Source organism: Lactuca sativa, chromosome 6 (genome assembly GCF_002870075.4).
Source record: "Lactuca sativa cultivar Salinas chromosome 6, Lsat_Salinas_v11, whole genome shotgun sequence".
In the NCBI taxonomy this organism is placed as follows: domain Eukaryota; kingdom Viridiplantae; phylum Streptophyta; class Magnoliopsida; order Asterales; family Asteraceae; genus Lactuca; species Lactuca sativa.
In genome coordinates, this window is record NC_056628.2 from 20,490,668 (window position 1) to 20,504,700 (window position 14,033).

At 34.3% G+C, this 14,033-nt stretch overlaps 3 protein-coding genes across 4 annotated transcripts; 1 reads left to right on the plus strand and 2 right to left on the minus strand.

The window, feature by feature from the left end:
• Window positions 1-3,787: 3,787 nt before the first annotated feature.
• Window positions 3,788-6,812, plus strand: LOC111885098 (translation initiation factor IF3-1, mitochondrial). The gene is made up of 10 exons (XM_023881387.3): window positions 3,788-3,928; window positions 4,202-4,370; window positions 4,649-4,860; window positions 5,049-5,139; window positions 5,287-5,354; window positions 5,444-5,542; window positions 5,619-5,675; window positions 5,747-5,815; window positions 5,896-5,958; window positions 6,054-6,812. Exons 3-10 carry the CDS (start codon window positions 4,657-4,659, stop codon window positions 6,600-6,602), a joined length of 1,200 nt encoding a protein of 399 aa, XP_023737155.1. The 5' UTR covers window positions 3,788-3,928; window positions 4,202-4,370; window positions 4,649-4,656; the 3' UTR covers window positions 6,603-6,812.
• A 54-nt stretch (window positions 6,813-6,866) lies between these two features.
• LOC111885092 (receptor-like cytosolic serine/threonine-protein kinase RBK2) lies at window positions 6,867-9,666 on the minus strand. The gene is made up of 8 exons (XM_023881382.3): window positions 9,079-9,666; window positions 8,592-9,011; window positions 8,249-8,500; window positions 8,008-8,162; window positions 7,801-7,880; window positions 7,577-7,712; window positions 7,332-7,481; window positions 6,867-7,195 (listed from the first exon to the last, which is right to left on the minus strand). The coding sequence occupies exons 1-8, from the start codon at window positions 9,170-9,172 to the stop codon at window positions 7,010-7,012; spliced, it is 1,473 nt and encodes a 490-aa protein (XP_023737150.1). The 5' UTR covers window positions 9,173-9,666; the 3' UTR covers window positions 6,867-7,009.
• Window positions 9,667-11,596: 1,930 nt separating this feature from the next.
• On the minus strand, window positions 11,597-13,672 carry LOC111885099 (uncharacterized protein At4g15545). Of its 2 annotated transcripts, none has more exons than XM_023881389.3 (9): window positions 13,306-13,672; window positions 13,129-13,197; window positions 12,897-12,953; window positions 12,741-12,804; window positions 12,610-12,672; window positions 12,319-12,534; window positions 12,143-12,185; window positions 11,958-12,036; window positions 11,597-11,860 (listed from the first exon to the last, which is right to left on the minus strand). In XM_023881389.3, exons 1-9 carry the CDS (start codon window positions 13,582-13,584, stop codon window positions 11,768-11,770), a joined length of 963 nt encoding a protein of 320 aa, XP_023737157.1. In that variant the 5' UTR covers window positions 13,585-13,672; the 3' UTR covers window positions 11,597-11,767. The 2 variants fall into 2 exon arrangements, with proteins under 2 accessions (XP_023737157.1, XP_023737156.1); XM_023881388.3 differs by having other exon boundaries at window positions 12,610-12,675.
• Window positions 13,673-14,033: the final 361 nt, after the last annotated feature.

Consider the following 14,033-nt stretch of genomic DNA (forward strand, 5'->3'; position numbering starts at 1 on the left):
TCTTCCGTTTATTTTCCTTCGCATATGCTACTCCCACTGTTCTCTTCACCAGCAAGATCCGACGTCGCCTTCAATCTTCCCCGTCGACGCCTCTCCCTGGAACGCCGCCGCCGCCACCACCGAAAGTCCATCCGCCTCCCGCCAACGATTCAGGTATGTTGTTCTTCCTCTCGCGCATTTGCTTTTCTTCTTTCTTCCTTCTTCTGAAAATCATATTCCCTCCCGAACCTGGAAATCAAAATCAACAACATTTTATGTTTATATGTTCTTGATTTGTTAAAAAAACGATATTAGTTCATTATTATTGTTAAAAAATAGAAATAAGTTCCTGATTGGTTTAAAAAACGAAATTAGGTTTGTTATAGCTTCTGAAAATCGTTTTTTTTTTTTTTTTTTGCTATTCTTCTATCTTCCTTCTTCTGAAAACTGATTTGTTGCTGCTCCTAAACCTGAAAATAAAAATAGACAAATCAGCTTATGTATTTGTTGCTGATTTCTTCAAAAAACGAAAAAAAAAAAAATTGATTTCCTGCTATATGTTGATGTTATATGTTGATTTGTTAAAAAAACGAAAATTATTGTTAAAAAAATTGATTTCCTGCTATATGTTGATGTTATATGATGTTATATGTTGAGTTTGATGTTAAATGAACGAATCTGAATGTTTTCAATGGACATAATGAATGTTGACATGTTCTATTATTATGTTTGATTTCCCTGTTATGTTTGCAGTCTTTCCTGTTATGTTTGATTTTTTATATTCAATTGTTTGTGTTCAATGTTTTTATGTTTGATGTTTATATGTTTGATGTTATAGTGAAGTGTTGACATATTTGTGTTTGATGTTATAGTGAAATCATATATGTTCTTGCTGTTATTAGGACATATGCATTAGTTTTGCTAAAAATGTGTATTTGCAATGCATAACTTGTTGCTAAAACATGCATTTTTTTTTGTTGAGTTGATCAAAGAAATGGGAGAAAAGAAGGATAGGATTAGTTGGAAGGTAGAAGGTGTAGAGAAAACATTTCTAGAAGCTTGTTTACGTGAAGTTACGGTCAATGGACGGGAAGGGAGTAGTTTGAAAGCACTTTCTTGGAGGAATGTAGCCGAAACACTAAAAATTGAACATAACTTTATTGCCGACCAAAAACAAATGAAGAACCGCTACGACTACCTAAAGTCAAAGTTTGGTGCTTTTTTGAAGTTAAAAAACAAAACCGGTAATGTGTACAATTCAACAACCAACAGCTTCAATCTTTCCAAAGAAGAATGGGAACAAGAAGCGAAGGTATTATTTTAATTTATAAAAAATAGATTGTCATGTTTTTAAATAATAAAATACTTTTTCCAAACAGTCAAACAAACATGTGGATTCTTTGAGACGCACACCATTACCGTACCCCGACCTTTGCACACAGTTATTTGAAGGCGCGACTGCGACAGGCATGCATAGTTGGGGACCAACTTCTACCCTTCCCCGTCCTACTCAAGACTCAAGCCACTATAGTTTGCATGACTTTGATGACATCGATTGCACTCAACAAGAAATTGTAGGTCTCAGTGACGAGTCATCTGCTCAATCAAAAAAACAAAAGACTACAGATATGACAAAGAGTCAAAATAAAAGTAAAGATAAGGGTAAAGATGCATCGAACTCAAGATTGCTTGAAATCGGGGAAGATATTTCCACAGTGACTAAAATATTTGTGGAAAAACATTCTTCTTCAAATTTGGGTGCGTGTATGGAAAAGCTGGAGAAGTTAGGATGGGGAATATTTGATCCAAGATACACTACTGCTGTTGCTCTATTTGGTGAAGGTGCGGATAAGAGGCAGGTGTGGTTAACCATTGATCCAGCTATTTGTGAGAATTGGGTCAAGACTGTTGGAGCACATTATGGAATGTTTCGCTAAGTAGATGTTTTGAATGTTTTGATATTTTGTTTGGATAACTAGATGTTTTGTTTGAACTTGATGTTTTATTTTTGATTACTTGATATTTGGATTACTAGAATTTTATATGACATGAATGACTTGATGTTTTGGATTACTAGAATTTTATATGACATGAATGACTTGTTAATTTATATGTTGTTAATATATTTGTTGTTAATATAATTGTTGTTGTTTAAAATAACAGATTGGTTATGGATTCGGATGAAGAAATTGCGTTTTTCATTCTACTATGTTGCTATTGGTTGAATCTAGCATCCAATAGAATTGGAAGGGCAATTGATAATGATTCGGAAATGAGCGGTCATCAACATACACAAGAATTGTTACATGGAACTTCTACACAATGTCATGAGCTGATGCGCCTTTCACATGAAGCGTATGTACTTTTATGCAATCATTTTAGACGAAACAATTGGTTGCAAAGTAGTAGGCATATAAGCGTTGAAGAAAAAATGGCTATGTTCTTGACAACTATAGCACATAATAAACGGTTCAGGATTATCAAACGAAGGTTTCAACACTCCACAGAAACAGTTCATAGATGCTTTCATGAAGTGCTAAATGCAATGATGATTTTTGCAAAAGAAATTATAGTGCCAACGAATTCTAATGCAACAGTGAATTCCTCAGAGAGACATCATAGGCTAAAAGAAATCTTTCCTGGAGCTATAGGTGCGTTAGATGGAACTCTTGTACATGCAGTCGTGCCTGCTGATCAACAAACTCGCTACAGGGTAAGAGGAAAAGGTGAATGCTATCAAAATGTTTTAGGAATTTGTGATTTTGATATGCTATTCACATTCGTATGGGCCGGTTGGGAGGGTATAACACATGATTCGCGAGTTTTGAAAGAAGTTGCATGTAACCCGACTTCAGGCTTTCCGTTCCCTCCTCCAGGTTTGTAATTCTTTTTAAATTGATTCAAAAATACGATTTTAAATTTCTATATATAATACTTCCTTCACTCATGTGTATAGATAAATATTACCTTTGCGATGCTGCATACACCAACACTCGTGGATTTATGACTCCTTACCGTAACATGAGGTATTGGTTAGCCGACTATCGACGACGACGTCCGTTAACTAAGGAAGAAAAATTCAATTATGCACATGCGCAACTCAGAAATGTTATTGAACGTGCTTACGGTGTTTTGAAGGCGAGATCCCCAATCCTAAAACGAATGGCTCCTTTTCCTTTTTCAGTGCAAAGAGATATAGTCGTTGCTTGTTTTGCAGTCCACAATTTCATAAGGAAATGCGATATTCATGATGAGTTATTTATGGCGTTCGAGGAGAACAATGCTCAAGCACAAGAGGGAGAGAATGATGGACAAAACGTACACGATATGGAATGGGGTTCACAAGGCAATGAATACATGGATAATTTGCGTGATCAAATTGCGAATCAATTGGGATAAAATTAAATTTGTAGGATTTTATTATGATTTTATGGATTTAAAAATATTTATGTTTGAATTGGATTTGTGTTTAATTTTGATTTATGATAAATTTGGATTTTATATGGTGTTTATATATTTTTTTAAATACATATTTAAGAAATTTATTAGGTTATTTTCTAAATAAATAATTGAATTCAATAAAAATTAAAATAGAAGGGTAAAATGGTCATTTTAATAATTCAGCACAGTAATTCAGATGCGCCAACCAAACAGCATGTTAAACATTCAGCTCTTAAAATTTCAGACCCTCTTAGAAATTCAGATCTCTTAAAAATTCAGATCTTAAAAATTCAGATCCTGCCAATCAGCTCTTAAGATTGCAAAAGTTATATAAACTTCGGGACATTTTTGTAGTTTACTCAAATTTAAATTACACTTTCATGGTTTCCGTCACCAGTCCACTGCCACCCCCATCTTCCTCCTAATCGACGTTTGCGTCATAACTCTCTCCCTACTCTCGGTTTCTGGAGGGAAAAAGCTACGGCAAAACCATCTTCGTCTTCTATTGGTAAATTTTTCTTGATTCGATTGAATTTGATCTCTCTATATCTTCATGTCAATGCACCAGTATCTGTACAAGTGACATATCGCAGCCAACAGAATCTTAATTAGGTTTTAATTCGTTTGTTTATACGCCTTTTTTATTTGCCTGTTTCAATTCCGTTTGTCACAGTGATGACGAAAACCCTAATCGATATGTGTTTTTATTGCATTTGTTGGAGAATTTGTTTCAATCTTAAAACCTAAAATTTCTATTTTGGTTTCATAAATATGTGTTTAGGGCCGGCCTGCAACCCAAATCATTGAAGCTGAAGAAGACGAGGAGTCTGAATCGAAGTAAAAGCCGAAGAAGACGAGGCGTCTGATGCCCTGGGCTCTGAAGAAGACGATTCAAACAAGTATTCGTTGATTGCAAATCTTAATTAAACATACGGTTCTCTCACTCTCAGGTTAAGAAAGTTCTTGATCCTCCTAATTTTCTTCTTTCTGAAATTCTCAACTGCTGAAGTGAAGTTTTCCATCAGTGGCGCCATTACTATTTAGTGTCTCTGTGTTAGGTTTCGACTGATACCAAAAAATTGAAAGATAAGAGATTTTTGTGCCATTTGGTTTTGCAATTTAAGGAACGACTATATGAATTGAAACTTGCTTTGAGCTTCATTATTTGAATTGGACATCTTATTAGCTTTAGGTGAGCTTAATTGTTGGGTTCATTGATGCGACATAGGAAGAAGAATGGTGATGTTTTGGTGTCGGACTAAACAATCACAGCTCAGAGCTTTATCAAATCAGTTCAAACGATGCTACTTTCAGATTCATGGGTCCTCTTCAATCATCAGGGGAACTACAGTTGGAGTTCTCAAGAGTCCAAATTCAGCCTTTCACAGGACTGGATCCGAGTTTGGCAACTGTGTGCGATTCTTTGCTGCACCTGTTCAGGTATTCATTCGCCTATAATCAACGAGCAGAATACATTACAATAGTGATTTAGTCCTTTGAATCAACTAAAAGTCCAAATCAATTGACAACTTTTATCAAAACTAACCACAAGTTAGACTTTTTTCTTTTTGTTAATCTATATCATGTTGTTTGTTGATTGGTAGATTTGTATTGGAATGGTTTATTAGGTCAAACCGAAATATGAAGATAAGGACAAGGGGCGTCCGCGAATGAATGAACAAATATCTGCTCAGTATGTTAGAATTGTGACAGATGAAGGTACTTTCAGAATGTTAAAAGCTTGTGTGAAAGTGGCCATATATCTCAATAAGAATGATGTTTACAGTTTACTTGAAGATGTTAGAATTCATTTTGAAGGTCATATCATTTTACTTTATAATCTTTAGCATAATGCTAAATTTGCAGGACATGGTGTTGTGTCAAGGCATGAAGCATTGGAGCGTGCAAGGAGACTCAATGTTGATTTAGTTGAGGTATAAATTATAATAAGTAATAACTGACATAAAAAATATTATTTTTAAAACATTTTGGATATTATATATTTATGTGTACTTTTTTACAGGTTCAACCAGATGGTAACCCACCTGTTTGCAAACTCATGGACTATAACAGGGAAATGTACTTAAGACAAGCAAAAGAAAAAGAACAAACAAAAAAGAAGGTAACTGCTTCCCCTATTTACAACACTGCCATTGTCAATATATTGCTTTTCTTGTTTTTAACTTTTTTTTTTGCAGTCTGACTTGGTTTTGCGTAAAGGAGGTTTGAAAGAAGTTCGAATTACTAGTAAAATTGTAAGTTCCTTCCTTTCCTTAGATTCTCTTTTCCTTTAAATACAGAAACTGAAGTGATTTTGTTTTTGTAGGATAAAAATGATTTGCAAACAAAAGCAGATGCAATTAAGCGATTAGCTGAACGTGGTCATCGAATCAAGGTATCTAATTTAGTAATTATATTATATCAATTACCAAATGTTGATAAAAAACATTGTTTGTTTATGTTTTTGTTATCCAGTGTATGGCAGTGGGTACTGAAGATCAGGATTTGGGAGGATTGCTATCACGTCTTTCTGCTCTGGTATGCACATTTTGATACTTTTTTTTTCCCATTAATTGAAATTGATTTTTAAAAGGGGAATAAATAAATAAATAGTTTTTGTTTTTGTTTGGCAGATTGATGATTTTTCACTAGTCGAAAGTGGGCCTAGAGTGGAGTCAAAACAAGCATATGTAGTTGTCCGACATGTAAAATTTGGGCCATTGAAGAAAGGTCCAGGCAAAAAGAAGCTTTTAGCAACATCAAACACGGAAACACCAGAGCAAAACGAATCTGGTTCAGAAACCGAGGAAGATACACTTTCTCAAGACCCAATTGAATCAGTAGGTGATTTTGAAAACAAAAATTATGATGACACCATGAAGTTTGCACCAGAAACATCATCAAATAGGTATGCTTCTGCCACAAGGCCAGCAAATGTAAATGTTCCGGAAAATAGGTATGCAACTCCTGGTGCTGGTGGTGTAAGGAGACGGTTGGAACCGGAAAGTGGCGGCAATCGGCGGCAGGGTGGAAGTGAACCTGAGGCCGCCAGTAGACCGGTGGAGGTAAATAGGTACAAGAAAGGACCAACCCCACAACCACCACCACCACCACCAGATTATCAGATGAACAGGGGCCCACGAGGAGATTTTAGGGAGAAACAAGCTGGTTTTAGAAGATAAATATACAAGAACATCAAGTTTAACACAGTTTTGTAGGAGAAAACTTTGAAGATGGATCATTCTGAAATTATTTTTATAAAATGCAGCCCAGCCGTTATATGCATTGCAGGCTGCTATTTAATTTATTTTATTGTTGTAATATGGGATTGAATTGGATTGGATTTATATAAAAAATGAATGATAATTTCTCAAACATAATAAAAAAGGAAACAGGGATTTTAACAGCAATAAATATGAAAGTACAATGGCTCTGAATGTGGTAGTAGTTTAGTATGAAGTTGAAATTACAAGAATTTCCATAATAATCGACATATGTACTTTATGCTTTTTAATTAATCTTTTGATGCTTTCTCTGTAGAGCTTTGCGTTGTGTTGTGAATTCTTGGTTTAAATCATGAAATTGAAATTTAACCCTCTAAAACTCTGTCAGTTTGGTGAGGTGAGGGTGAGGGTGAGGGTGAAGGTGAAAGATCTTTGAGTTTGAGTAGTTCCTCAAAGACCTCAGTTGACTTCTTCCTTCTTCTGAAAGCAGCCCATTTCATAAACTTTTTGCTATCAGGAATCCCTTCATCACCACTTAACATCCTGTAAACCTGTGCATTGCATTACCATTACCAACACATCAATTTGTTTTACCCATTTTTTCCCTAGGGACCAAAATTGCAGAAATCACTATACTTAGGGACCAAATATGTAATTTATTATCATGCAAAATGTTACCTACCCTACCTGACTCATTTTTGGACGTTCAGTTGGACAGTCGTTGATGCATTGAGAAGCAATCCATAGCATGTCACTCAGCTGCTCCAACTCACACTCACCATCAAGATGTGGATCAACAAGTTTCTCAACGTGTTTATTATGTATTAAAGGTCTAGCCTGCAACAAAAAAAACAATTAATAATCATTTATTTATTTTTTCCTGCATTTAACCCAAAAAAAAAAAAAAGGATAAATACAATGTGAATACATACCCACATAACGAGACTCTTCTGTGCCTCATCCAAAGCAGGGCGTCCAGTTATGATCTCTAACAGAAGGACTCCATAAGCATACACATCAGTTTTCTCATCCACCAACCCATTCATGAAAACCTCAGGAGCAAGGTACCTGTAGTGTATTTATTTAATACACAAGCTTCAACTTATATAAACAAATTTAAAAAAAAAAAAAATCATTAATTAAATAATATATATACCCAAATGTCCCTTCAAACTGTGACACGTTGAGGTGACTCCATTGATCTGGAAGCCATTTCGCCAGCCCAAAATCAGCAATCTATGGTCACATCAAAATCAACAGATAAAAAGAATACAAGAAGTTGGTGAGTAAATTACAAAAAAAAAAAAAGTAATTCCAAATTAAATATGTTTTTTTTTAAATATAATAAAGTCAGAAGAATTACACGAGGTTGAAAATCCTCCGAAAGCAAAATATTAGCTGCCTTGATATCTCTATGAATGATTCTTCTTTGACAACCTTCATGAAGATAAGAAAGCCCAGATGCAGTTCCCAATGCAATGTTATATCTAATTCTCCAGTCAAGTTTCTCTTTATGATCTGAAACAGTTCTAAAACAACTTATCATCAAATGATATTATAAACAATAATAATCATATAATGAAAAATGTAATTCAAAAACTAACCAGAAAGAAGAGAAGCTAAGCTCCCATGGTGTGATAAAGGAAGAACAAGGTACATCCCCCCCTCAATTCCATACCCAATAACATTAGAAATATTTTGGTGGTTTACATGAACAAGAATTCCAAGTTCAGATAAAAAATCTGATGTCATCTCTTCTTGTGTACCTCTGATTAATCTTTTCACTGCTATAATTTGTCCATCTTGTAAATGACCCTTGTAGACTTCAGAATAACCTCCCTCTCCAATTAAGTTTTCTTTAAAAATATCATGAAAACGTAAAGAAAGAATGTTAACCAAAAAAGGAATTTGTTTTCATTATAGAGAGAGAAGTTACAAAGTACAAACCACGACTAAAGTTGTCAGTTGCATCTTTGAGTTCTGAGAGTGAGTAAATTGTCCATGAAGCTTCAAAACAATACAAATTGGGATCAAAACTGTTTGGAATTTCTGACATGCTTTGAGTGTGTTTCCTACTCGGTTTTTTCTTGGTTCTTTTAATGGAAGGTAGGCTAGGGAGGCAAGGATTGAATGAAAGCAAGCTTGCTGAGGGCCCTTTTGTTAATTTTCGTAATAATCCACCACACCATTGTTGGGGATGACTTTTTGGATCAATTTGAGATACTAAATCTAAAATCCCAAATTTGAAAGATGATGAACTTGAAGTTGAAGCAACAATCTCCTTAGGTGATGCTGGTTCAGATTCACATTTCTCCTCAGTTTCCTCCAGTGTTGACTTATTACAATCACAATTCTCCTCATCCTTATCTACAAAGCTAAATTTTAGCAATTAGTGTTATAGAAAATGCAGTCAATGGTGGAATCTTTTTTATACCTTCAGCAGAAAGAGAAACTGTAGAATCAGAGGGAAGAAGTTTCTGATTTTCTACTGCAGATGTAACAGCTTCATTCTTTTCGTCTTCGGCCATTTCTTACTGAAAATCAACATGATAAAAGCATATATAAAATTGAATAAGAGATCAAGTGACAGAACACGTGGTGAAGCTTCATGTTTGCATGTAAGATGAACAAATCAAAAGACATCATTCGCTATATATTCAGAATAAACTCTATATGGACCCTATCAAACATAACCTAAATCATAAAATGCGAGATTGGCCAATTAGAAGATGATGAAAACACGATAATTCTAACGAGGTTTTTCAATGATGATGAAATCGAATTGAACAGATGCTCGATTAACGAAGAAAAACACACGGAATTTCTTCTACGATAACAAAAGCTGGTTGATTAAATTAGGATTTATAGAAGAGAGATATATTGAGAAATCTGAAGAAATGCGTATGAAGATTTAGAAAGATACAAGAAGCAGAACCCTCCATCTGACGATGGACAGAAAAAAGAGAGAGACAGAGATCGGGGATATGGAGGAGACATGGTGAAAATGAAATAGTGGTAGCCATGGGAGCTGTGTTTTGTTTACATATTTCAATGGATTTCCATGCCCCAAAGAAGCCACCCTTCCCGCCTCGTGAACATATTCACAAAATCGTCCATCAAGTATTTGTCAATATACAACTTTAGTCTTCTAACAATTTTGTTTTACATATAGGTGTCGATCTCTAAAGGGGTGTTAGATTCTTGTTAGAAGGTTTACAAATTCCGTTTCTTAGTGAAATTAAGATTCGAGATTCTATTCCGAGGAATGTTTGGTCCACATTGAACAAAATCCATGAAAGTTGATGTAGAGGTGGCAAAAACTAACACGACACAAAATAAACAAGTTTGGATAAGATATTTTAATATGTTTAATTAAACGGGTTGACACGACATGAAAATTATACGAGTAAGGTTAGGGTTTAAAATTTCAACTCAAATATGACTTGAAAATGATCTATTTATATGTAAGTTTTCTGAATAATTTAAATAAACTAAAAAGAAAAAAAAACAAAATAATACGTAAAAGAAAACCTTTTGATTGATTCGTTTTGTAATATGGAATACACTTAACCGTCTTAGTTAGACTTTCATTTTAGTTTTTTTTGTTATTGCCTAAATTACATAATCCCCTCAACCATTTTATGATCCCTGCATTTCTCCTTCCAACTCATATTCATTCTATTTTGCTTTTTAAACTTACTATAAATTTAGCAATTCCGCTTCTCAACTATTACATTTCTTTTCTATCTATCCAAATCATACTATTTCAACGTGTTAAATATTTCAACCTCACATGCCACGACACATTTTAAGATATACCCATAACCCGAAACCCGACACGAAAATAAATGGATTGACATGACATAACACATTAATTAAACGGGTTGGGTTAATGTCAAACTCTCTCAACCCGTTTACTGTTTTGACACGATACAAACCCGACACGGCACGACACATTTATCAGGTCTAGGTTGATGCAAGTGATTAGTCTCTATGTGATCATAATAAAGATACAACTCGTTTGTTTACTATTTACTAACCATTTTACGTGGAGTGAAGATTTCTACAAAATAGTGAGTAAAATATTTTGAGCTTGAAGGACTCGATTTTACGACTGTACATTTCACACATTTAGTTAGTTATTGTAATAACGTTTGAATGGTGTCTTTGTAGAATCTAAGAATTGAAGATCATGGCATTCACATTCCAAGAGACGAGAAATTACTTTAAGAAGTATACCTCGTTGAAGGATGAAGGTTATCGAGTGAGTCAATTGCAAGTCGTATGAAGCATATAAGACATTTTTTTGATCATGAAGCATGTTGTTCCCAGAGAAGCACTTTGCATGACTCGGACTACAAGTTATGATCAAGAATATTTTGAATCGTCTTGAGGATCAAGAATATCATCGGTATACTCTTACTCTTTATTTAATATTTGACTTTGGGAATAATTTTATAAAAAAAAAATGAGCTTTATTATAAAATAAATGTTGTAAAAATTTTAATTTAAAGTTTGTATTCTATTTTGAGAAGCCCAGCATATGCTTTTGAAGAGTCAAAACGACAATTTCTATTTAAAATTAAACAAATATAAAACAAGACATTGCTTTACTTAACTTTGGTGTTCAATATAAAACCATATAATCACCACTGGACAAATGTTGCTTAAAAAGTATTCGAGTATCACCGGTTAAGAAAAAAAACAAAGTGTGACGAATATTGAATATTGTAGACATAAGCTCGTTTTTTAAAATCTCATAACCCAATAAGATGTTTTTTTTTTCAAAGGATGCTTCCACAATGCTTTTGTCTGTTTTGTAACACTTTCAGGAGAAAATTTCGGGCCTGATTGAGATTAATGCAACGAATGATTGATGATCCCAGACTGAGTCTATGAGTGTTTAATCGAAATCAATGTCATTAAACCAGTAAATGGTAATAAATCTCACGTTAGAAAAATTTGTTGACATTTACTTTAACATGGTTTATCAGGTTAAAACTTAAAAGTAATGACAATATAGTGAAATTAAACCAAAAGCTAAATGTTTAATGACCTATAATTGAGTAAAACTAAACAATAAATAACTTAAAAACAACAAAATAACAATATAATCCTTCTTTTTAATGGATGTTACGACTGATTAATCCCTCAAAAATAGCATAAAGATCCTTGTTTTCCGGGCCAAATATATCATCTGCCTTCCTTAAAGTATCCTATAAGATCACAAAATAATAACAATGAATTGTTTGAGGGCATTTTTGGGAACAAATTACAAAGTCAAGAAAGCTTATGTTTACACTTTAAACATACCTCCTTTGTTTGCTTGTGTGAGTTTAATTCCTTCACATTCGCTAAAAATGCACCAAATTGCTCATATGATAATCTGCCCCTAATAAAAGTAAAAGAAAAAAAAAAAACAGAGATAGATGATTGATTAATAAAAGAACAAACTGAATGGCGAAAAATGCAAATGAGGGGCATATAGGTAATTTCACCTCACTTGTCTGAAAAATTCTTTCCCATCCACTCGAGTGCGTCCTGCAACAAGCCAAGAAGCACAAAGTAGTGCTCATAATTAGTTATTATAACTTATAAGGTAATCTTGAGTGAAATTTAAATGCAAACACAAAAGCATATAGTATTATGTAGAGATCCAGTAACATATTGACACCTGTCATGGAGGTGTATGGGGTTGAAGTTGTAGACGAAAAGACAGAAGATCTATGATCATCAGACATACTTCTTGTGGTTGAAAAAGAAATAGATTGCCTTCTTGTTGGAGATCCAGATGCTGATAAGCTTGGAGGAGATCCAGGAGGTGTTAACCGAGGTGTGCTTGTTTGCGATACTAAAAACATGCCTGGTGAAATGTGGGCCCTACTCGATGCTGACAAGAGAAACCCAAATGTAAAATTCCAATTTTACCCCAAGTGATACAATAGCAAATCAAAAGATTTCTCACCATCTGTCACAGGCTCATTGAATTGTGAAGCATTTGAAGGTGGCTCAGTTTCAGTTTCTTCATCTTCTGAAACAGATTACGTTCTTTTTTAGAATAAAAATTAAGAAAGTGAAATTAGAAAATTAATAAACCTCCAGCAAACGATTGAGATGATAAGCTTGAATTGTCTGGTGCAACAATTGGAGTGTTCCTTGCCTGTAAGTCATGTGTCAAATTGTAACAAAACTAGACTTCAAACCATATAAGCAATCTTTGATCTACCAGAAATCGTAAAAGAAGCAACTCACTGAACTTCCTTCTTCATCTTGAAGGGACATCATGAGTGTCTTCCTGAAGCTCTGCAACTGCATGATCGAGTTACAAAACTAAGAATTAAGTTTACAACTTAACTAGGAACTGAAGAGCTACATATTGGTTTCACATTTCTACAAACTGCTCAGGGAACAATAAGGAATCAAGAGTATCATTCGTCAAAATCTGACAACCCCAAACTTCATGAACACTAGGTTTTCGAATTACCTTAGCAACATCACGGTTGAGCTTTTTGACTTGTTCCGATAGCGACGCATTCTCATTCAATAGATTTTCCTAACAATGCTCATAGAAAATTTATTCATCATCAAAGAAAAATTGTGAGGCAATGAACTACGAAAGACAATAAGGGGAAAAGACAACAGTTTGGAGTATGGAACTGACTTTCTCTTGATCAGCGCGGGAAAGTCTGTCGAGAACGTCAGAGAGAGAAGAGTTGAGAGAGTCCATCTGAGTCTGAAGGTCTTCGATAACGAGTTCCCGGTCCATAAGCTCGTCGCGGAGGACGGATGACTCCGATTCAAGGGCGGAGATTCGAGTGAAAAGCGCAATGGAAGTGATTTTGCGAGCGAAATCGAGCTGTTCAAATGGATCGGAAGGTAGCACTTCCAACACCTCTTGTGGAAGATCGAAGGTCATACCCACAGATTCTTTTGGCAACATGTTCGTAGACTCGTAGTTCCTCCTTTTCAGTTGCAGAAATTGTAGTTTGAAGAAGGTGAAGAGTCTTAAACCAGAGGCTGAAATGGGAAGAATTAGATAAGGAGGTATTTATACAAGTTGTAGCTAACAACAAAATAAAATTTCATAATTTTTTCGATTAGTCTATGTTGTTTGTCGGAACTCATTAGAACACCTTTAGTTTTATTTTTTTACATGATTGCTTGTGATGGTTTTATTTTGCCTAAAATTTGATTTAAAAGAACTATTTTACTCTTTTAACTAAATTTAGTAGTTAGTCTTTGTGGTTAATTCTTTTTCAAAATATTTTTTTGAAATTTTTGCTTGCGATCTTTAATTTTCGATGTTCTAACACCATTTATGAGTAACTATGTTAACAAATTTTGTTTTTTTTTTTTTTTTTTTGTTTTTTTTTTAAGTAATTATATTTT